At 38.1% G+C, this 26,134-nt stretch overlaps 1 protein-coding gene across 1 annotated transcript in view; it reads right to left on the minus strand.

Annotated features, from left to right (window-relative positions):
* Positions 1-26,134, minus strand: part of LOC150097350 (diacylglycerol lipase-beta-like) — a 290,177-nt gene that overhangs the window by 19,863 nt on the left and 244,180 nt on the right. Inside the window, exon 11 of the mRNA XM_090407293.1 lies at positions 21,352-21,464. Coding sequence (XP_090263419.1) covers positions 21,352-21,464 — 113 coding nt within the window. The remainder of the gene's footprint in view (positions 1-21,351; positions 21,465-26,134) is intronic.

Below are 26,134 nucleotides of genomic sequence, written 5' to 3' on the forward strand. Positions count from 1 at the left end.
CCCAAATATTAATATACAATAGTCCAAATTACAAACCCTGTGGTATTCCATAGGGTCACTCTTCTCTCAGACTCAGCACTTCCACACATTACTCAGGTACCTATTAGTCACCACTCCCATATCCATGTCACATGTCTGCCCATCCCTCTGAGTTTGTATAACAATTTTTGTTATGAAATGTAGCTTCCATAACTGAGAGAGGACATGTTGGATGCAAGAGAACCCTATCTTGGATATTCTTGAAGCTCTAGGCTTCTTATTGCCTATAAAGAGCTTTGCAAATCTGTTTATATAATGAACTTTTGATAGCATTGTCATTTTATATATTTTAAGAAAATTTCCATTGCATATGCTCAACAGCAAAGTTGTCACAACCCATTTTTTTTCATTAATGAAATAGAATAGAAAATATCAGAGTGCATATCACAGATTTGGTAGCTGTCACATGTTCATGCTAGGCAGTATCACATTCTGTATTGCACTTTAAGCAAGAACTCACACTTCATGGTGTATTATCTCCCTTACATGTCCAGTGGATGCATTTTTACAAAGTTTAAAAATATACAGCATGTACCAAACAAATAGTTCAGTATCAGAGATTAAGCTGATAAGAACAAATACTAATTTTTTCATATGCTAGCCTTTTGGCATAAATCAAAATGATTGCTGTTCTTATCAGCTTAATATCAGAAAAATGAGTCCCATCGGCAATGAAGTGCTTGGACTGTGCTCCACCATTTTCACACTTCTCTTGTATTTTACTACTTCTATCACTTCTTGGGATATTGTGGATAGTGTTCAGAAAAGTTTGAAAACACTGTTCTAGTGGGAGCTGCAAAAACCCATTGCAAAAAGAATTTGAACAATCTGTGTAAATTATTATTATTATTCAGGCCTCCATGGAGTCAAGACTCATTGCAGGAGGTCCTTCCTAGGAAACACAAAGTCTACCATACCACTCCATGAACTCATTGACCATTCTTGCCCTCACCACTCTATCAGGCAATGCATTCCACGGTTCCACCACCCTCCATGCAAAGAAATGAAACCACTACTCACCCTCTTGCTCACAGCTTTGTTTCGTACTTTCCAGAGATGCCCCTGGTCATCGCTCCTTCCTGCTGCTCCACCAAGTGAGAGAACTCCCCAGTGTCCACCCTGTAACTGCCTCTCAACAGTTTAAAAGTCTCGATCATACCATCTCTCCTTCTTCTATCTACCAAACCGTGCAGTCCACATTCCCTCAGCCAATCCTCATAATTAACATGAATACAGTTCTGAAACCATCTTTGTTATCAGCCTCTGCACCCTTCCCACAGTTAATTTATCCCTTTCAAATCCTGGAGACCAAATCTGAGAACAATAGTCTAAGTGTGATCTTATACAACAGAATGATAACTCTTATCTCTGCAGGTCAGCATTCTCAGTATTGCAGCAATCCTCTGGGTTACCTTCACCACCTTTGCAATATGCCCCCTGAATTTCAGTTTTCTATCGATCATGACTCCCCAGATCTCTTGTCTCCCTTACTTCCTCCAATCTAGTATGCAGCCACCCATCAATGTATCCCAAACTTCAAGACTTTACACTTTGCTGAATTAAACCGATCCCCCATTCATTTGCCCATCTGTCTAGTTTATTCAAATCTTCTTGCAGGGCTGCCACATCTGTACTATTACTAATAACCCTTCCCAGCTTCACATCATCTACAAACAACTGAATATCCCCTTGCAATCCATGACAATGTCATTGATATAAAGGTTAAACAATACAGGACCCAGTACTGAGCCCTGTGGAATTCCACTTGTAACCTTCTGCCTCCTTGATACTGCCCAAACATGCACAACTCTCTGATACCTATCAGACAGCCAATCCTGAATCCAGTTGACTAACCTGACATTTAAACCTATGTGCTGCAACTTAAATATCAGCTTATTATGTGGCACCCTGTCAAATGCCTTTGCAAAATCAAAACAAAATGGCAGTGTATGCCTTTCCCTCATCAACTGCTCTTGTCACTTTATTATAAAAGGCAATCATATTACTTAAGCGAGAGCACCTCTTAACAAATCCATGTTGATTCTCACAGATAACATTACCCTCATCTTCCCAATGCTGTATATAGTCCTCACTAATTTCTCCAAAACTTTAACTACTACTGATGACACACAAACTGGCCTATAATTAGACACTTATAAATTATAGATATTACGCAATGGCACTATGTTACCTTCCTTCCATTCCTTGGGTATCTTTCTCATAGCCAGACTTTCATTGCAAAGTCAGGTCAAAGGAGCTGTCAGTTCTTTAGCACATTCTCTCAAAACTTGTGGTGAAATACCATCCATCCCCCCAGCTTTACTGACATCCAGAAACACACTCTCTTCTTGCACTTCTAAACTGCCCTATCCGTCTAATATTAAAACCTTCTTCTCCAGGATGAAATACTCCAATATGTCCTCTGCATCAGTCATTCTATTCCCTTTATCCCAAAATGTCATTCTTCCACAATCATTTCTCCTCCTACTGGCCACATAGCTAAAAAAATTCCCTAGGATTTTCTTTGGATCTTAGTGCCAATCTCTTCTCATATTCCAGTTTTGCCTTCCTCACCATACTAGTCACTCTTCTAGTCTGAGTCATATTCTTCATGCATCTGCTCTCCACCCCCTCTCCTTATATCTCTTTTTCACCTGCAGTTCCTGTTTGATATTGTTTGTCATCCACTTTACACCAAATTGTGTCCGCTTGTTCACTTGTGGAATACAGCTTACTATCGCTGCTAAAAAATATTCCTTCACCATTTCCCAAGCACTAATGATATCCTGGCCTTCCAATTCCACCCTCCATGGAACTGCCCCAAGTTGATATCTAAGACTATTATAATCACCCACCTTATAATTCCACATATGTTCCCTTTTCTTTGATACTCCTGCATGTCTATTCATCTTCCATGTCAAAACCACATGGCCACTCTCTCCAACTGGGAGTGGGTGGGTGGGAGAGATGTCATCTCTGTTATTATCGGCTTTTCTGATGCTCTGACCAAATCCAAAACTTTAACTTCTTGTTCTCTCTACATGTTGCCTAAGACATTTGTCCCTCAAAAATTCTAGAAATTCCATTCCCTTATTACTACATGCATTTTTCTCTTCCCAGCTTATACTGCTATAGTTAAAATCTCCGATAACAATCATTCTTCTTGCACTTGCCAAGCTCAACTGCCTAAACATCTCCTGCTCCCCACCCTCTGTACTCCTCAGCTTGTAGCAACACCCCACTAAATATCCTGTTTTGCCCACCTCTACCTCACACCATATGCTTTCAAAATTATTAGTCACTGCCTTCCAAAGCCTCCACTCTTAGAGGACATGTCATCACTTATCATAAGCAGTACTCCACCACTACGTTTTCCCCTCCTATCCTGCCGAAAAATGCTGCACCCTGCTACTTCTATTCCTGTTATTATATCCTCTTCTGCCAACCACGTCTCAGTGATTCCAATAATCTTTTGCCAGGCTGATGCTATCAGCACCACCAATTTATCTCCTTTATTCCAGATACTCCTGCCACTAGCATAAAAATGCACTGCTTCTATATTTATCATTATCCTCTCCAGACCCCACTGGACTCAGTGTTACCTGATGTCGTCCCCCTTCCCCCAAGAGGTTAACCTTGCTACCATCCACCCTGGGAACTCTAGTTCCCACGGTGGATGGTAGGTGAACTCCAGATGTCTATGTCTTTCCTCATTCAAATGCAAGCGGTCTCTCACATACAGTTCCTTTCTGTCCTAAAATGCCCTCCAAGCATCCACATATTCCAATCCTCTCTTCTGACACATTCTGGCTATTATGCTATTAATAGTAAATAGGCATAAAATCAGAATATTCCTTTCTATGGGCTTGAAAGTGCTGGTGATAGACAACAGGAGAGGAGGAGGAGGAGAAATGTTTGAGTAGCCTGTGTGAAGAAAAGATGAATGATAGTGTTGGTATGCTTGTGTGTGTGTGTGTGCACACATAATGGCTTGGTTGGCTGAATGGTTAGCATATCTGCTCTCCAACCAACTGGCTATGGGCATGGGTTATTGCGACTGTTTTTAGGTGGGAGATGAATTTCTGAGTGTGTGTGACCACCACTCTGCTCACTGGAGGTGTGAAGTGGCATGAAAAAGTTCCATGTTCGATCTTAAAAGCAGGGTTCCCAGACTACGTATTAAATAAGTAAACAAATACAAAAACTTAATAAAAAAAATACCTACAGTAAGAATATATTATGTGGTTCTCACCCTTTTGTGGGTGAGAACCACATAATATATATATATGCATTTGAAATTATATATATGCATTTGAAAATATCAACTGCATATCAATGCAGTTGATATTTGAATGGAGAACCTATAGAAAAAGTAAAACATTTCAGCTACTTAGGCACAATTTCTAGTGAATATGGTAAATTAAATATGGAAATAGAGAACAGAATCAATAAAGCTGGTATGGTAGGAAGTCAACTGAATAAATTTATATGGAAAAAGAGAGAAATTAGTCAAAACACTAAATTAGCTGTATAAAAGACTGTGTTCAAACCAATTTTAACTTATGGATCTGAGGGCTGGGTCAGAAGTAAAACACTTGACCAAAGACTAGAGACAGCAAATAAGAGAATCCTGAGAAAGATTAGTGGCATGAACAGATGACGTCAATGGCAATATCACATTAAAAACGAGAATATTAGGAAAGAACTTGACATTGTCAGCATCCAGGAATGTGTTAGCAGAGCTAATCTCAGGTGGTATGGTCACCTAAACAGAATGGGAGAGGAAAGATTAGCAAAACAAATGTTCTCTGCCAGGTTGGCAGGAAAAAGACCCAGAGGAAGATCAAGATATAGTTGGATTGATACAGTAAAAAATGCCTTAGAAGACAGAAACATAAGATCTGATAATGTTGGAGTAACAGACAAGTAACAGACTGATTTGAAGGAAAATTGTATATAGGAAGTTAGTAATGATGTAAATTTTTCATGTAGTACTATCATATTCTGTGCACCCGTTGAGGGTACACGGCAGGAATCTGATGATGATATATATGAATATCACTAGCAGAAGTGTATTTGATAACATCTGTGCAATATTGTCCACCCTAATATCTAGAGCTTCTAGATATTAGGGTGGGTATTGTATAGAATCTCCCACCAAAAAATAGTTGGTTATATGGACTAGTCTGATAGCAATTTTATTTTCACAGCATATAAAGGATTTGAGAGGAAGTATTCAATTATTTGCCAATAATGCAAAATTGGGTAGAGCAATAGTTAATAAAGATGTTAAAATTTTGCAGAATGATTTGGACAGACTGGCAGTCACACACAGATCTGCAGTCATAAAATATATACTTATTCCCTCATTAGGAGGGCTCAACCAGTCCTAAGAGACAATGGAGGAACAGGGGAAACCCCATACAAATAAATAAAAAATGGTACAAACAGAGCAAAGGGCATCTAGCAGCCCCAAGAGGAAAAAGACAGATTGCAAATGATGTTCATTGCTGTAAGATATTTATCACAAAACTGGCATATGTCAGGGAGGAAACTAATATGAATCCCAAACTTGGCTTAAAATTTTTCTAGTCTAAGTTTTGGATCAGGATGAACACCACATCTTTGGCAAAAAGCACACAAACGGTCTTCTGCTGGGAAAACCTGAACCCATTTGTAAACATCCATTTTGAAAGATGGTCAACGGCTGCTGCAGCTATCTTTCTATTATTCTCATATTACACAATTGACAGAAGATGTTAAAAGTCGACCACAAATGGTGGAGTGGGGTGGGTAAAGTGGGGGAGTTGTTTTGTAATCAAGTTAACCGCGATAGCAAAAAAACACAATACTTAAAATTGAACCTTAGAGGATTTTTTCCCTTTTGGATATACACTCAGGAAAGAGGATTCTACTGGACTTGTAAGATTCAGTTGTATAAACAGGTCTTGATAAAAAGAGGGAGGATAATACAAAGTTGTGTTGGTCTTTCAATATTCCAACTCTTCAAGGCAATGTCATATGCTTTTTCCCCCCCCATATCAAAGAAAATCAAAACTAGGGGTTGCATTTTAGGAAGGCATCTCTCATAGATGCTTCCAATTGGACTAGATAATCAGTTGCTGAATGATGTTTGCCGAAGCAGATTGTGTTCTGAAAAAAAAAAAAAGGAAAAAAAAAAAAGAGAGACACTGTTTTTTTCCAGAATCTTACACAAGCAGCTGGTTGATAGTTCACTGGGGGATTACAGATCCTTCCCTGGTTTAGGAAAGGCAATAATAATTGCCTTCTGCCAATCTGGAAACACATTCTCACAGAAAATTCTATCTGAACAGAGACAGCAAGTGATCTATCACCATTGCCATGGATCAGCTACTGTTCATGTCATAATGAATGTTATCTGGTGAGAAACTGGGCGACATTTAAGCAAAGCACTTAAAAAAAAAAAAAATAAATAAATCAGCTAACGCCTGTTTGTTCCCATATAAGGAACAGGAGAGGTTGTTTAGCCCTATCTAACTTTTGGGGGACTGAGTGGGCAGTTCAATCTCCACTGAGATTGAACTGCCCACTTCGAAATTTCATTTCAAACTAGTGAAATGAAATTGCTACAAAGAGCAGCAAACTATATTCCTTAATAACACTAAAATTCTCTTATGCTGCATATAAGGTTTCTCTTTCTATGTAGTTCAGTCCTCTTCAGAAGAGCCTGGGGTGCAGCAGCATCCAACTATGCATTTTGTTTTGTTAACATTTACCTCATATCAGTTGTAAGTCAGCAGTTAGAATTGAAGGAAGTACAGGAAGATGGTTTAATGTTAAATCTGGTGTGAGACAAGAATGCACATTATCCCCTCTGTTATTCATTATCTATATGGATCACATTATGAAGGAAAGTGGTATTAAACCTGATATCAAAATTGGAGATGTTAATGTCAGCTCTTTGCTTTATGCGGATGATGTTATACTTCTAAATAAATCTGCTACAAGTCTGCAAGATTCTCTGACTAAATTGAATAGCTGTTGTAATAGATATGGTATGAAGGTCAGCAATAAAAAAACAAAGACAATGAAAATAGGCAGAATCATTGAAAATGTCAACTGTGTTGTGAATGGAGAACCTGTGGAACAAGTAAAACATTTCAGCTACTTAGGCACGATTTTTACTGAAGATGGTAAATTAAATATAGAAATAGACAACAGAATCAACAAAGCTGGTATGGTAGGAAGTCAATTGAATAAATTCATATGGAATAAGAGAGAAATTAGTCGGAACACTAAATTAGCTGTATACAAGACAGTGTTCAAACCAGTTTTAACTTATGGATCTGAGAGCTGGGTCAGAAGTAAAACACTTGACCAAAGACTAGAGACCGCAGATATGAGAGTCCTGAGAAAGATTAGAGGCGTGAACAGATGGCATCAATGGCAATATCATATTAAAAATGAGGATATTAGGAAAGAACTTGACATTGTCAGCATCTAGGAATGCGTTAGCAGAGCTAATTTCAGGTGATATGGTCACTTAAATAGAATGGGAGAGGAAAGATTAGCAAAACAAGTGTTCTCTGCCAGGTTGGCAGGAAAACGACCCAGAGGAAGACCAAGATATAGGTGGATTGATACGGTACAAAGTGCCTTAGATGATAGAAATATAAGATCTGATAATGTTGAAGTCTTGACAAGTAACAGACTGATTTGGAGGAAAATTGTAGATAGGAAGTTAGTAATGATGTAATTTTTTCATGTAGTACTGTCATATCCTGTACACCCCTTGAGGGTACATGGCAGGAATTTGATGATGATGATGACAAACAGCATGAGGATGAAAACCACTGCCACCACTATCATTTAGGATCTCTATTCTGGCTGTATTTAATCAGTGATTAGCAATACAATCTTCCCCAACCCCACAAAGCACAGAAATGCACAAAGAGCTAAACACAGACTGAATACTGGACAAAAAAATACAAATACGAATAGAAATGGACTGAACATAAAGAATAGACAATTCAAGACTATCCAAAATACTTCCTAGTTTTTAAGGCAGAAGTCAGGGACAACCAAGAAAAGATGGAATCTAGTTGGAACAGGCATGAAAAGTATAGTAGAGGAATAAGCAGTACACAGGAAGTGGTCAAAGGATGCCTGAAGGAACCTGTCATCGAACATATCCTTAGAGATAGGCGAATGAATCATCATCCTTTCATGGATTTATTCACTTATATCTAAGGATACGTTTGGTGACAGGTTCCTTCAGGCATTCTTTGACCACTTCCTGTGTACTGCTTATTCCTCTACTATAGTTTTCATGTCAAGGCACCGCTTTTAGCTGCTGTTCATTCTATCATAATCACCTTCCTTATAGTTTAACATATATCCTTTTTTATTATTATTATTATTCAAAGCATTCATATGATTTGCAATCTCCTAAGTTAAAACTACATGACCATGCTCTCCAACTGGAGGCAAAACAGCTACCTCATTTATATACAGATTCTCAGATGATATTGCTAGATCCACTATTCTTGGCTCCAGAGGTACCATCGCATGCTACTCCAGGTCGTTATTCCTTAATAACACTATAATTCTCTTATGCTGCATATAAGGTTTCTCTGTCTATGCAGTTCACAGTCCACTTCATTTCAGAAGAGCGTAAGGTGTAGCAGCATGCAACTATGCATTTTGTTCTATTAACCTTTACCACACATCAAACAGCATGAAGATGAAATCCATTGCCACCATCATTTAGGATCTCTACTCTGGCTATATTTAACCAATGATTAGCAATACAATCTTCCCCAACTCCCACAGCTTTCTATCCTGCCTGCCCATCACATCCCATGCCTGCTCTTCTGTCTGCTAGGTTCTACTAACATCAATAATTTTTAGTCCTCATATCATTTACCAATGCTAAGAATTATCACTTATAATTATTCCTTGATGATTCTAGCATTAGTGAACATGCATGTTCACTAATGCTAGAATCTGCTTATTTGAATCTGACTGATTCAAATAAGCAGCCTGAGATGATTTATCAACTGAAGTCTTTACTTCCACTGCCAATTGTTAAGTTATTTAAATATTTTAGCATAATTTTGTTTACAGAAAATAGTATTGTTATTTTAGACCTTAATGGCCTAAAATGTAAAATTAAGTGAAAGTAATGAAGGTAGTGAGACAATACAAAGAAGATATGGAGTTGGTGATAGCTGCAATGAAGATGATTGGATCTGATTTTGCAATGGCAGGGAATTCTGCTATACTGAACCCCTTCTACAGCAAACCACCATAGGTACACATATAGCACAGGGGAAAGGCACTCTCAGGTGGACTATATACTCTGTAGAAGAGAATATACGAAGGAGATAAATGATTGTAAAGTAATATCAGGAGAAGCAGTGGCAGAGAAGCATAGGCTTCTACTCTGCCAAGTAGAAATAAAGAGGTAAAATTGAAGCAAGCAAAAGGAATCACCAAAACAAGATGGTGGAAACTGGGAAAAAATGATCTTAGAGAAGTGTTCATCAAGAAGGTACAAGTAATGATTGATGAAAATGAACCAATGGGATATGGGAAAACATTTTGTTTTTCATTATTCCATTGTTTTCCTGTAATACTGGGAAATGAGTGTTGGGCCAGGCAACAGGAAATATTAAGGTGGACAAGGAAATGCAGTGGTGAAGTGACGAGGTATAAAAGTGTATTAGGGAAAAGAAAATGGTCAAACAGAAGTGGGACAGAATAGGTGACAAGAATAGCAGAATAGACGACAGAGAAGCAAAGAAAAAGGCAATGAGAGCAGTAGCAAGATCTAAAGCTGAAGCCTATACTAACCTGTATGAAAGTCTGGATAATGAAGGTGTCAAAAGGGCCCTCAGGATAGCCAGGCAGAAAGAGTGGAAAGGTATATACCAAGGTATATATACCAAGCCAGGAAGAGGATGGTATTGTTCTGCATGAAGAAATGGATGTGTTATATAGATGGAAAAAATATTTTGAGATATTAATGAATGAAATAGGGATATAAAAAAGGATGGAGGAGATCTCGTCATAGGGCCAATTCCTAACATAACAAGAATGGAAGTCAAGGACTGAGAAAGATGAAAAAACGGGAAAGCAGTTGGATATGATAACATTCACATAGAAGTATAAAAATGTCTAGGTGAATTGGGCATGACTCTATTAACAGATGCCTTTAACAGAATAATTGAAACTAAGAAAATGCCAGAAGAATGGAGACAGCGAGAGAGAGAAAATACTGGTTCCAATATATAAGAACAAAAGTGATATCCTGTAGTAACTACAGAGGAATTAAACTCATGAGTCACACTACGAAGGTATAGGAAAGGGTAACTGAGAAGATACTGTGAGACTTGGTATCAATTAGCGAAGAGTAATTTGGGTTTATGCCTGGTCAGGTAACAATTGATGCCATCTTTTCTCTAAGACAGCTCGCAGAAAGGTACCAGAAGAGTAACACGGAACTTTTTCTGGTCTTCATTGATTTGGAAAAGGCCTTTGCTAAAGTCCCAAGAAAAGATATATGGAGAAGCATGAGGAAGCATTACTACCATCATACAAGACATGTATAACAGTAGTAAACAAGGGTGAGATGTGGAGCAAGAACCACTGCAGCATTCCCAGTAAAAGTCAGGGTTCATCAAGGGTCAGCTTTGAGTCCCTTCATATTTGTTAGCTTTGTGAGTCCCTAATTATTTGTTTCTGCTCTTGGATGTGTTGACAGAGACAGTAAGAACCAAATTTATCTGGAAGATGATGTGGTGATTTGCACAAAGTCTGAGCAGTAAGTAGAAGAAGACTTGAACAAAGGAGGAAAACTGTAGGATGTCACAAGTGTCTAGGTTCACATATCTAAGATTACGTGTTCAAAGTGATGGATACCTGGAAAAAGGTTTCAGGTATCTTGTGTGATACAAAAGTGTCTAGCAAATTAAAAGGAAAGATCTACAAAATGGTAGTAAGACTGCAGTGATGTATAGTAGTGAGAAGACCTGGCAGATGACCAAGAGATGAGTGAAGAGAATGGATATATGTAGATGAAATGAGAATGCTGAGACTTGCAAGTGGTGTAACAAGACTGGACAAATCAAAAACAAGATCAGGGAAACAATGAAGGGTAACCCCAGTATTTGGAAACATTAGGGAATCAAGGATGAGGTGTTCGGTCATGTTATAGCATGACGACAATTATGTGGGAAGAGAGTGCTGAAGATGAAGTCACTAGGCAAAAGAAGTAAGGGGAGACCAAAACAACAATGGCTGGACAGCTTAAGGGGGGGGGGGGCTCGAATGAGAGGAGAAAATGGCCTTGGAAAGAACTGAGTGGAGGAGGTTGATCCATGATCCACTGCAATGACCCAACTTGAGTGGGAATGAAGCTGAAGAAGTAATAGTGTTGTTATTTTAGATAATTGGAAGTGAACTAAAAGATGTAAAAAATATCATTATGCTGATAAAATATTTCTTAAAACGATATTCTACTATAAGAAGAATAGTAGCAGTGCTTGTAGTTTTGTTATTAGCAGTTAACTAGCATGGACATTAAGCCTAATTGCACCTCATGGCGATGACATCAGGAAAAACAGCTTATCATGTATTCTTGTGTAGAGGCTTAAGTGCTGTGAGGATATTATGTTGGAGGTTTAATGGATTTTTTACAACACTCAAAAAGAATTAAATTAGAATTTAACACTTCCTATATTTCATCCTAGTCACTAGGACATCTACGGGGATTACAAAAACAATTAATGTAACATGCACAGAAAAACTTACAATACTAAGCCCAACCACGTGGGTGACACTAAAGTCCTATCTAGGTGGAGCACCCTCTAAGGGCGGTAGTAAGTGGCCTGGAATGTAAGGTGGGACCTCTGGTGATGAGCGTTTCCCAAATCTTCGGAAGCTTAATGCAACCGTATTTGTTAAGATTTGGTTGGTTTCTGAGAACTGCTGCTGCTGCTTCTAAGAAAAGTCTCTCTTTCTTGAATTTGCTGTGGTGGAGCATGGTGGTTTTCTTCCATGATACTCTGTGGGTGTTGTCCAAAACATGGTCAGCCAAGCCTGAATGGCCATAGTTGTGTTTAACGATGTACGACTTGTGTTCCTCCTTCATCCTACATCTTACATCCAAGAATCCAGTTTACTATGGAAAAGGACAATTGTTTACCCTTCCTAGACACCTTAGTCACGCGCCTGCCTAATGATACACTTGCCTTCACTGTATACAGAAAACCCACACACACAGGCAGATACATTCACAAACTCTCCCACCACCACCCCTCACAACAATATGGCATCATTAAAACCCTTACCAAGAGAGCCCACAATCTTTGTTCCAGTGGAACCGCCCTCAACACTGAGCTTAACCACATACACAGAACTTTCCTCTCCAATGGCTACAGTGAACACAGTATCAAAAAAATAATCAATTCCTCCCCCATTCCCCATCCCTCTAGTCAACAAGATTTTAAAAATGCCATCACCATACCCTACATCCGAGGCACTTAGGAAAAAATAGCCAAGATACTAAAAAAGTACAACCTACACACAGCATATAAGCCCTACCGCAAACTTGCTACCCTTATCCGTTCTACGAAAGATCAGCTCCCTCCTCTCTCTCTGCCTGGAGTTTACAAAGTACCCTGTTCCTGTAAGCTTGCGTACTTTGGACAGACAGGCAGATCAGCATCCATCCGCCTGGAGGAAACACAAGTCGTACATCGTTAAACACAACTATGGCCATTCAGGCTTGGCTGACCATGTTTTGGACACCACCCACAGAGTATCATGGAAGAAAACCACCATGCTCCACCACAGCAAATTCAAGAAAGAGAGACTTTTCTTAGAAGCAGCAGTTCTCAGAAACCAACCAAATCTCAACAAATACGGTTGCATTAAGCTTCCGAAGATTTGGGAAACAATCATCACCAGAGGTCCCACCTTACATTCCAGGCCACCTACTACTGCCCTTAGAGGGCACTCCACCTAGATAGGACTTTAGTGTCACCCACGTGGTTGGGCTTAGTATTATAAGTTTTTGTGTGCATGTTACATTAATGTTTTTGTAATCCCCATAGATGTCCTAGTGACTAGGATGAAATATAGGAAGTGTTAAATTCTAATTTAATTCTTTTTGAGTGTTGTAAAAAATCCATTAAACCTCCAACATAAAGCTTATCATGTAGCAGCACCAAGAATCTGCAAGACGTACATACATAAGAGGATAATAAATCCCTCATTATTTCAAAGCCGAATAAGAAACTCGAAGATCGAAATCTAAGAGTTTCATGCGAAGAACTTCCGACGAGTCCAAGTGTAAGTCAACACTTGGTAGTACAACACCAGGGCAACTCGGAGCAAAGGTGGAGCAAGTTTCGATCACTGTCTTTAATATTTTCTCAAATGTAAAACGCAGCTCCTAGGAGATGTATTACTATTTTACATTATGAGGGAAGGTCACTACCCAGACCGGTTTCGACCTTTATTGAGGTCTCATCAGTGAATAGGTAGACCTGGATAATACCAAGGTTCTTAAAGTTCTTAAAAGAACTGGGCGATGGACTGAGTCCTTGACTCTTTATCCCATCATCTGAATGAAGAAAATCTGTGTGGATGGATTGTTATTGAGCTAGAAAGCTCTAGTCATGGCTGGGTAACGGCAATAGCCGAACCTCAGTTAAAACTTCATTGGCTACAGCATTGCCATTTGTTACCCTGGAAGTCCTAAAAAGGACTGAAGGCACCAACCGCTCGCCAATACCAAGGTTTAAGTGAACTGAACTTACATACTTTACTATATGAATTTTTTTTGGGAAACAATCATCACCAGAGGTCCCACCTTACATTCCAGGCCACCTACTACTGCCCTTAGAGGGCACTCCACCTAGATAGGACTTTAGTGTCACCCACGTGGTTGGGCTTACGTACTTTGGACAGACAGGCAGATCAGCATCCATCCGCCTGGAGGAACACAAGTCGTACATCGTTAAACACAACTATGGCCATTCAGGCTTGGCTGACCATGTTTTGGACACCACCCACAGAGTATCATGGAAGAAAACCACCATGCTCCACCACAGCAAATTCAAGAAAGAGAGACTTTTCTTAGAAGCAGCAGTTCTCAGAAACCAACCAAATCTCAACAAATACGGTTGCATTAAGCTTCCGAAGATTTGGGAAACAATCATCACCAGAGGTCCCACCTTACATTCCAGGCCACCTACTACTGCCCTTAGAGGGCACTCCACCTAGATAGGACTTTAGTGTCACCCACGTGGTTGGGCTTAGTATTATAAGTTTTTGTGTGCATGTTACATTAATGTTTTTGTAATCCCCGTAGATGTCCTAGTGACTAGGATGAAATATAGGAAGTGTTAAATTCTAATTTAATTCTTTTTGAGTGTTGTAAAAAATCCATTAAACCTCCAACATAAAGCTTATCATGTAGCAGCACCAAGAATCTGCAAGAAGTACATACATAAGAGGATAATAAATCCCTCATTATTTCAAAGCCGAATAAGAAACTCGAAGATCGAAATCTAAGAGTTTCATGCGAAGAACTTCCGACGAGTCCAAGTGTAAGTCAACACTTGGTAGTACAACACCAGGGCACTTCGGAGCAAAGGTGGAGCAAGTTTCGATCACTGTCTTTAATATTTTCTCAAATGTAAAACGCAGCTCCTAGGAGATGTATTACTATTTTACATTATGAGGGAAGGTCACTACCCAGACCGGTTTCGACCTTTATTGAGGTCTCATCAGTGAATAGGTAGACCTGGATAATACCAAGGTTCTTAAAGTTCTTAAAAGAACTGGGCGATGGACTGAGTCCTTGACTCTTTATCCCATCATCTGAATGAAGAAAATCTGTGTGGATGGATTGTTATTGAGCTAGAAAGCTCTAGTCATGGCTGGGTAACGGCAATAGCCGAACCTCAGTTAAAACTTCATTGGCTACAGCATTGCCATTTGTTACCCTGGAAGTCCTAAAAAGGACTGAAGGCACCAACCGCTCGCCAATACCAAGGTTTAAGTGAACTGAACTTACATACTTTACTATATGAATTTCCATAAAGGTGTACCCATATATTATTACTACAATAAAGAGCCAAGAGGCTATTTTTTTCGGTGACGTAAATTAAGTTTAAGGGGATAATAGATCCCTCATTATTTCAAAGCTGAATAAGAAACTCGAAGATCGAAATCTAAGAGTTTCATGCCGAAGAACTTCCGGTGAGTCCAAGTCAACACTTGGTAGTACAACACCAGGGCAACTTGGAGCAAAGGTGGAGCAAGATTCGATCACTGTCCTTAATATTTTCTCATAATGTAAAACTAAGCTCCTAGGAGATGTATTACTGTTTTACAGTATGAGGAAAGGTCACTACCCAGACCGGCTTTGACCTTTATTGAGGTCTCATCAGTGAGTAGGTAGACCTGGATAATACCAAGGTTTAAGTGAACCGAACTTGCATACTTTACTATACGAATTGCCAGAAAGGTGTACCCATATATAGATGTTTTTTTATAGTGAGTGAACTGAAATATTCATCAAGAGAAAAAGAAATTTCATCACACTGCAAATAAACATACCCAGTCCACCGTTACCGAAAAAACTTCTCTTTGCAGATAATCAACTGTTGTGACATCATTTACGTAGTTGCAAACTGAGAGAATGCAGCAAGAATGAAGCAAACAGCTGATGGACACAAAAGAGAAGATACATTTTATATGTAGAGAGAGAGAGAGCGAGACAGACAGACAGACAGACACACACACACATACACACAAAAAAATGGAGCAAATAGAAAAACATAAAGGAGAGTTGGAAATAATTCCCTTTAAGAAATAATGAAAAATACAAGGAATTAATAATTGCATTTTGTGGATTCTTTATATGTTCAGGTTTCTATTGGAAAGTTTATGTGTCTTGACCATTGTAATTTGGTTTCTTGAATGAAGATTAGATGAAAAGCTATTCTTTGTTTGTGGAACTGACAGTTGTGAAATAAAAATGCTGGAATGTTCCATATGTTGTTTTCTGCCTGAGTGCTGGATAGCTGAATTTTATGATGTAAACTGTTAATCTTTTTTGTTACTTAAATTAAGTTGTAACTCAATTTGCTTGATGTAAGGCATATCTCAAAGACAGATATGAGTTATAATTTCCTGTGTGATTATATGCAAGAAAATTTGTTGCTGCTGTTTTCTTTAGTACTTAAGGATTGATGAGAAACTTATGGTTTGATTTTTCCAGAGCAAGAGTGCCAAGTTTTCTGCAAATGTCTGTTTAAGTCTCTGACTAAATGTTAACTTCTACCCTTGTAGATATCTTGTATTTAATGCCAGAGGACCCAATATTTTAAGGTCAGGAATGTATGTGTGAGAGTAAGTAAAAGGTGACTATTGTTTTAATATAAAATTTTTTTATGTTGTATTTATATAATTATATGTATATATACTTTGCTAATCCTATCCTAACTTATGCTCATGAGCAGACCCACACTTTTACCGTTTAGGCATTCGGAACCGAAAATCCTACGGAATAGGTTGGTTACTCAATATTCCAGGAATGTCTTACGTCTCTAGAAGTGTGTGTTCATTCAAACCAGTTTGCCTGTTCTGGGGAACAAAAAAACCCAAGTTTCCAGGTGAAAAAAAAAAAAAAAAGGTGACCAAGCAAGACAAGAAACATTTGCTATAAGTATGACCTAACACCAATTATAAGTCTCTCTACTTGAATTCTGATAACTCTCTTCACTCTCCAAATAATCTGAATCTTTTTTGACCAGTTCTTCCAGATACACCGTAGAGGGCACCACTCCTCTCAACAACTGACCACAACCTTGTATAACTCCTTTCTCACAGAATGCCCTTCTAATAACTACTCCCGACCTTGCATCCTCTAGCACTACAAAGGAGCCAATTGGGAGACTTCTGGAATTTCTACTCCTTTCCTTGGTTTGACTATTGCTTCCACTGATCTGACCCTAACACCTACTGCAAATGGGTCACAGAAATTATTCTCACTGTTACGAAGGTTTTCATCCCACATTCAACTCATAATCTTCATCCACTTTCCAAGTGCTGGTTCAACCAAAAATATATCAATGCAGTTGAAGAAAAAAAAATTCAGCTTACCATAAGTGGCTCAATTTCAAGAACTCCAGCTTCATACTCTGCCTATATCAAAGCACTCCAACATATGCAAATTAGTCATCAGCAGATCCAAATCTGATTTCATTAAAGTTAACAGCAGAAAATTTGCTTCCTGTCCAAATGGAAGCCGTGCCTTCTGGTTTCCTTGCTAAGGCCATTGGCTGAAACTTCTACTCTTCTGCACTTCCTCTCTCTCTTTCTGAAGGCACCACTGTTAACTCACCTAAAGATATAGCTAACCTCCTGGCATCACTCTTTTTCTCAAACTCCTGCATATATAAACAAGGGAAATCACCACCTACCATACCAAAATCCAAGCACCATATGCCTCCTATAGTTTGACAAAAAGATATCAGAAAAACTACTAAATAGCTTGGATACTACAAAGTCTTCTATCCTACATCATCTCTACAGTCTACTATACATATCTGGTATTTATTCCAATGCATGGAAGGAATCTCATAAACCATCACAAGTTCTCTCCAAAATAATGGAGAAAATCATCAATAGCCAACTTCTTCACTGCTTAGAGGCCCACCAATTAATCAACGACCACCAGTACAGATTCTGCCATTCAATGGCATGTGTCCAGAGGTGGCACTGGACACATGCCATGGAAAGGTTCAAAGGAACTTATGCTGTTGCCTTTTGACATTTTCAAAGCTTTCAACCATGTGTGGCATCAAGGCCTATTAAACAAATTGTCATCCTCTGGTCATTCACTGTGAGTCATGGTAGATTGCTCCCTCTCTTTGAGCTTCTTCACCAATTCTGGAGTATCTGAAGGCCCTGTACTCTCACCTGCTCTTATTCTCCTGTACAGAAATGACCTACTCACAATCACCACTAATCCTACCACAGTTTTGCAGATGATAGTACTCTACAGTCATACTGCTCATTTGACAAACCATGCAGTACTCTGACATCTCAGGCTACAAGATCATATACATCTAGTGCCTTAAACATTGATCTACATACTATCCTTCAATGGGGAGCAGACAACCTTGTCATGTTCAATGCCACCAAAACACAGTCTTACCTTTTCCCTCACAAAAGAGATTTCAGCTTGCCTACCTTTGCCCTCAGTAACACACAAATCACCAGACAAGATCAGATCTCTCTCTCTGCTATGACTAACATTTACCTCCAGCCTTTCCTGGCATAAACACATCACATCAATAGCCTCTTTAACATCCAAGAAATTTTGAAGAAAATCTGATTTACACCCAACCAACTCTTAACTGCAGTATATAGAAATCTCTAATCTGTCCATGTTTAGAATACTGCTCACATGTTTGAGGTGGTGTACCTAAAACTTCCCTCAAGATCCTTAATGCTGTGCCGAGTTGAACAGCTAGGCTCATAGATGATCCCCTCTCTTACAGATTCGCTTCAACCCCCCCCTCTCCCTCACAGGTACAATATTTATCTATTCTGCAGGTACTTTCATGGTCACTGCTCCAATGAATTAGTAACCATCATTCTTCCATTTTTCTGCTGCATGCACCTGTTAATTGGGCAGCAGCTACCCAATATCCCTTTACTATACAACTCCTCCTCTGTTTTTTATTCCACCCACCTTTGTCCTCTGGAGCAGCCTTCCTCATGAAGTATTCCTAAACAACTACAATCTGTAAAAAAAGCACATCAATAAACATTATCTAAGTTCTCATCTACCCCCCTCCACAACACTTATGTGCTTATAGGTCACTTGACCTCTTGTGTACAAGATCAATATTATATATATATATATATTCAAAAAAACCCCTCAAATTATTGAGTTTTGTAAATGCTTTTGGACCTTTCATTAAACTTCAGTACAAGATTTGATGTACTACATTACTACCCATGGAAAGAAAAATTTTAAGATGTCACAATAAAAGTGAATTCTGAATATGATATTGTTTATTATTTTAACGGTATAATAGAACACAGAAACTAAGTAAATAATTGATTTATTAACTTGATGCTGATATTTCGCTGGTATTATAACCAGCATCTTCAGAGCACAAAAACACTGTTTGTCACAATACGCGAGACTAAAACAACATGGTGTACATTAACAAAATTGTAGCAGCAACACAAAGACTAGAGTCCTGATTTTGGCGCCCTCTATCTGAAAAAAAAAAAAAAAAAAAAAACCGCTATCATATATTGCTAGAGTCCTAGAAAAGTGCTAGTTTTTCCTTAATATGACTGTCTCCCAGATCTTCGGCAAGTTAATACAGCCATATTTGTTGAGATTTGGAGTGTGTTTTAGGGCTTCTGTCGCCTCTAAGAACAATCTCTCTGATTTATATGGGTTTCTGTGTAGTACTTTTGTGTTTTTCCAGTTGATCCTGTGTGCAGGGGTATCCAGAGCATGGTCTGCTAGGCCCGACTTCCCATAATGATATTTCCGGACGTATCGTTTATGTTCGCTGATGCGGATATTCACAGTTCTTCCTGTTTGACCGTAGTAGGCTTGATTGCATGAGCAGGGTACTTGGTAGACTCCTGGATGTGATAAAGGAGGAATGCTGTCCTTGGGTGAGCGGATGAGGGTGGCTAATTTGCTACATGGTCTGAATGTAGTGCGTAGTTTATGTTTAATGAGAATTCTTGAGATCTTTTCGGATGTGCCTTTAATGTAAGGGATGGTGACTGTTTTGTTGTAGTTCTCTGTGGTGGATGGTGGGAGGGGTTTCTTAGGAGTGTTTAGTATTTTGTTTATTTTTTGTGGATTGTAGCCGTTGGCCAAGAAGGTGTGGCATAAGTGAGTCAGTTCAGCAGTAAGAGCCTTGTCATTTGAACAGATTGCTCTCGCTCTATGGGTTAGCGTTTTTAATATGCCATATTGTTGAGAAGGATGATGGTGTGATTGTTTGTGTAAGTATCTGCCTGTATGTGTGGGTTTTCTGAAAACTGAAAATGATAAGGAACCATCTGGGAGACGTGTGATGAGTGTATCCAGGAAGGGCAGACAGTTGTTGGCTTCCGGTTCCATAGTAAAGTGGATTTTTGGGTGTTGGCTATTTAAATGTGCTAAGAATGTTTTCAATGTCTCAGGGCCATGTGGCCAAATGGCAAGCACATCATCAACATAGCGTAGCCAAAGTGTTGGTTTGAGAGTGGCTGTATTGATTGCTTGTTTTTCCAGGTGTTCTATGTAAAAGTTGGCTAGGGGGGGGAGAAAGGGGGGAGCCCATGGCTGTCCCATCAATTTGTTTGTATATTTTCCCTTTCCATGTGAAATATCCTGCATGTATTGTGAATTTGAATAGTTCAAATATATCAGGGGGGAAGTGTGACTTCAGTAGATTGAGGGTTTCTATTAGTGGTACATTTGTGAATAGTGAAGTGATGTCAAAGCTTACTATTAAGTCTGAGCTCTATCGCCTTCTGAATATGATGTTAATGCCCAGAAAATAAAGCTTTTAATTTCATGGCAAGTTCATATTCAAAATTTATTTAATTTTACTGCAATACACTAAACATGAAATGAAAAGATGAAGGATTTTTAGTTCTTCTATATTCAAATCCTCGAATATAACACCAGTCGTGAATGGCAAAATGTACATGCCATAGTTATACACAAAATTTGAAGAATGATCTGCATTTTCTCAGTTCAATGATTTTAACATTAATTTAATTCAGTACATCTATCCAGAATGATTGGATAGATATTTTACCACAATATTTTCTATTTTGAGATATTAGAGATTAAAAATAATTATGAAAATGATGAATAATTGGAAGCAAAACAATATGCAAGCACACAAGCCTTAAGTGAAAAACTGGCAAATAATTGGTCTGAGAATTCAAATTTTGTTCTTAGTAGAATTCAAATTTTGTTCTTAGTAAAAAAAATATGCATTTTTGAAAAAATACATATTTTTTCAAAAATTTGAAAAAATGCATATTCAAATTTTTGAATATGCATTTTTTTTTAAAATAAAAATCTCTCTCCCTCTATAGGATCAAGAGTAATTATTTATGACATTGTTCAATAAAAAATTGCAAAGTGGGATATTACGAGTAATTTGAATTTGAAACATAATGATAAAATAAACAGTCATGAACTTTTATTGAAGTAATCAGAAAGTGAAAATTAAGCATTTATTTTAAAAAATACAACAGAAAAATTCTTACCCTGTCTCAGATTGAATGACATGTAACAGTCTACCCGGTGGATAAAGTGGAATATGGGAAAGCTGTCTAGATGCTATTTGGCTGCTACTACTGCTCCCTTCTGAAGAACCTTCCTAAAATGCCACAAAAAAGTGAAAGAAATTTAATTCCTTTACACCTTAAGAAAATACTAATAAATCAGAAATTACAGTACTGGATTGATATTGTGAGTGGTCAGTGTAATTTAGTGCCTTGTGTAAAACTGGTGATTTTTTACCTGTTTTATTTTATTTTTTTACTTAGAAAATTAGTGTTTTATAGTATATTAAGGTAGATTTTCATATTGTATGTAGTGTCTTTATAACATATTTTTACTGTGATATTGTAATATTAAATACAGCTGTAAAATGGCACCAAAAACGCAGAAGAAAGGGAACGGTAACAAGAACAGCAAAGTAATGAACAAGTAAATTTTCTTCGCTAGGCTAAAGCAGATTATCAGACAGAAGGAATTACAGAAAGTCAAGCAGCATTTAGAAAAACATAGGAAGACTAAAAACGTTCAGCTGCAAAATGGAAAACAACAAAACAGAATCAGGTAAGTTAGTGCATAATAACAAATATGTGATAAGTAAAGTTGATTGTAAAAAGAGGAATTATTTGGTATGTTGACTATCATAAAACATGCCATTGATGAGCAGGTTATAAGGTCAAGTTTTCAGAGCAAATCAAAACATAACTCAAGCAATTAAAAAACAGAAAAGAAAAACAAAAGAGATCGTAATTCTGGTAAGTACCAATAACTTAACTAACAATAAATTCAGTATGAAAGATGATAAGAAAAGGTCATTGGAAGAAGTGAGAGTGAACAGTGAGAAAGTAATAATCGTTAGTATATTACTTAGGTATGATGGAAATGAATTATGAAGAAGGGCTAGGATTGCAAATGATTCGATATCATAGGCTGTGTAGAAAGAATGAATGCGAGTTTTTGGATATGTAGAGTGAGTGAGTGCGAGGGATGATTGGATTTGTATAAGAGGGGTGGCCTACGCTTGAATGCATTTGGCATCAGAAGTCTAGAAAAATTATTAACTGATATGGGACCTAACAGAGAGAGGGAGAGTCAGGAAAACTGAATTCTGATGTAAAGATTCGTAAGAACCTGTGTGTAAGTGTGACAATGTCAGGTAACTGTGTTAATGATGGGAATAGTAATTATTATTGAAATAATTAAGAAGAGAGAATGATTCTATGTTCTCTTGAGAAAACATGGTCACTCCTGACATTTTAAAGGCACGTATGATTGGGTGTGGTACAGAAGCCACCATTTCCAGTTTGGACCTATCAAGCATGTGTAAAGATGTCTGCATAAGTAAGGAACTAGATAAGAAGAGAGAACTGCAAGTTGTTGAACTTTATCATGCAGACCACAGACAACAGTATATAAAAGAGGTAACTTATGTTTGTACACAAATGCTAGGGGTATTATCAGAAACAAAGCAGCAGAGTTTGTTGCCTTGGTTAATATACTGGGATCTCATATTGTAGGCATTAGTGAGACCTGGCTATCAGAAGCAGACATACTAACTGATATGTCAGTTAGTATGTTAGTATACTGTGCAAAGGGTACAGTATTTTAGGAAAAATAGACAGGATAGAAGAGGAGGGGCATCGTGCTAATGATACGAGATGACTTGAATCTAGTCATAGTTGAGACCTATGACTGCAATGCTAATAACAATTTTTAATGTAGCAATGAGTTTAAAGCCATCTGGTGTGAGGTGGAGTCTAAAAAGATTAAATACATAGTAGGGTGATGTTACAGATCTAGTGGATCAGTTGCTAGTGACGAAGAAATGCATCACCAAATAAATACAATAGGTGTGAAAAAAAGTAATTATAATGGGGGACTAATTATCTGAACACTGATCATGTAGCTGTGAAACTACATGAGAGAAACTAAATTTATTGAGCTGTTGCAAGACAATTTTCTCCAACCAGCATACAGCAGAAGGAACTGCAGTCAAAGAGTGTTAGATCTGACAATAGTGTCTGAGGGAGTTTATGTTAAAGACATAACTATTCTGCCTCCAGTCAGTGACAGTGATCATGTGCTACACACAGGACTGGCCTTCTCTATAAAGGGACCCGGGTGCAAGAAACCTTTTGGGGCCCTAAAATATTTTTCAAAGGTAAAAATTAAAGGATTCGAAATAAATGTATTGTAAAACCTCTTACCTGCAAATGATTTTGGCACAGGAAAACAAAAAAAAACACATTCGAAATATAATACATTTCTGCAAATGAGTACCGATTGTGCCCACTCGATCGTGGGGCCTGAGTGCATTGCACCCCCCGAGATGGCCGGCCCTGGGTACACATTTGGGAAGTGGCTAAGTTTCTGAACATTCCATGTAGAAAAAGTTACATGCTTAACTACATGAAGTAGAAAGCAGAAAATTATGACCACTTAAGGAGTATGCTGGTTCTGTGCCAATGTATCAGTTTTTGAATGGGAAGGATATCGAAAGTGCGTGGGAGGTGTTTAAAAATACTTAAATAATGCTATATCAGAATTGTCCATAGAGTTTGAAGAATAAATAAAGTAGGAGTGAAATGGATGTGCAATCTAATTAAGCAAGAGATTTGTAAGAAAACGATTACATGGAAGAAATACGATGTGCATAAGGATGATGTCAGTTATGATAATTATAAGCAACAGGTCAGAAGAGTCACAAATGTCATATGGAAAGCAAAGTCTAAGTATAAAAAGAAACTGGCTCTGCAAGTTAAAGACAACCCAAAAGAATTCTATCGTTATGCTGTAGGTAGAAGAAAGAATGAATTTGAAAGAATAACTCTACTGAATGCGGATGGTTTGCAGGGTGACTAATGCAGAAATGACTGTTCAACTAATGAGTAGCCATTTTACTAACAGCTAACAACCTGGTACACACAACACTGAACTCACCACTCCTCTTCACTATATAAAGAGGAAGTACTAGAGCTGTTGTACAAACTGAGTAAGAATTCTGCAATAGGAACTGATGGGATATCAGTACAAATGTTAAAAGAGTGTTTAGCTGAACTTGCTATTCCTTTCACCAGGCAATATAATCTGAGTCTCAGAACAGGGAAGATTCCGCAGGAGTGGAAAGAATGCATGGTAATCCCATTGCACAAGAGTGGTGGAAATACTGATGTATCCAACTATCAACTAATCAGTAAATCAGGAGTTGTGGTGAAGATTTTGGAAAATTTGGTAAGGGCTCACATTCAGAAATGAGTTGACAGAGAGAGAGAGAATCTCTACTTTGCAATGAATGGCATGGGTTTACTAAGGGGAAGGTCATATTTCAGCAACTTGCTCACATTCTATAACAATGTTACCATTGAACTAGACAAGGGGAATGGATACACCATGATACTTTTGGATTTTGCCAAAGCTTTTGACAGAATACAGCATGTTAGACTGTTGCATATTTGGAGAAAATGGGTTTGGGTTATACAATATTAGCATGGATAAGAGGATGGCTGACTGACAGATATCAAAAAGTGGTATACAGGGGATCTGAGTCTACAAGATTTAAGGTAACCAGTGGTGTGCTTCAAGGATCAGTCCTTGGTCCATCGTTATTCAATCTGTACATTAATGACATTGGGAAGGATTTGACATACAGGTATTTGCTGATGATGGCAAAGACAGGGTGGGTAATTAAGAGTGCTGCTGATATGCAGTACTTGCAGAATGATTTGAATAGGCTGGAATTGTGGAAATGTGAAAACGGCTGTCATTTCATTGTCAGTAAATGTAAAGTCATTCACTTTGGCATGATTAGATATCCAATGTTGTATTATATTGATGGGATTAGGCTAGGGATCTTGAAGTTTTAGTAGACAGGAAGTTGAAGTTCAAGGATCATACAGCAAAAATTGTAAATACAACTCAGGGAATAATGGCAATGCTGAAACAAACCTTGACATGTAAAGATAAGGAAGTCATTTTGCCTTTTTACATTGATAAGACCTCATTGGACTATTGCATGCAAGTATGGTCTCCTGGTTTTCTGTGGTGATTCTGACACAGTGGAGAGAGTGAAAAGGAGAGTGTCAGAAATAGATTGTAGAATACTGATTATGAAGTATTCTACAGATTGAGAATTTGTAGACTGCAGACACTAGCAGACAGGAGAAAGAGGGGGTGATATGATTAAGACTTACAAACTTCTGAAAGGGTTATATAGAATTTCAGTAAACAGTATTTTTCATTTTATGGAGGGTGGGGAAAGGACATGAGGGCATCCATGGAAGTTGAGAATGAATGCTGTCAAGAAGGTCGTTAGGGCTAGGTTTTTCTCTCATAGAATGGTGCATGTTTGGAATGGATTCAAGAACAGGTATGACAACTGGTGAGAATATACGCCTCCCTTGACGAGTTCCTGACTACCTGAGGGTCTCTCTTAATAATAATAATAAATATATATACAAATACACACAATTTTTTTATTTTTTTAATTATAAATGTCATTAAAGGTCGCAAATATAGCATGATCAAAATTAAAGTATCTCTGTTTAAGGCCTCATAGAACACCATACAGTGATCCAAATGCTGTAAATCTTTGCAGAAATAAACTGAGCATCATGCAGAAGTGATATCTGAGGAAAGAAAAGTAGTTTCAAAATTCATAATCAAATGCATGGAATTTGTATATCACACAAACTCAGCAGGTGCCAGGAGGGTTTAAAATGATGGGCATGGGATTTTCCCTTCATTTTGGTTAATACCATCCCCAGTGACGAC

This window comes from Typopeltis vanoorti, chromosome 17, assembly GCF_054136105.1.
Source record: "Typopeltis vanoorti isolate ZY-2024b chromosome 17, IOZ_Tvanoo_1.0, whole genome shotgun sequence".
NCBI lineage: Eukaryota > Metazoa > Arthropoda > Arachnida > Uropygi > Thelyphonidae > Typopeltis > Typopeltis vanoorti.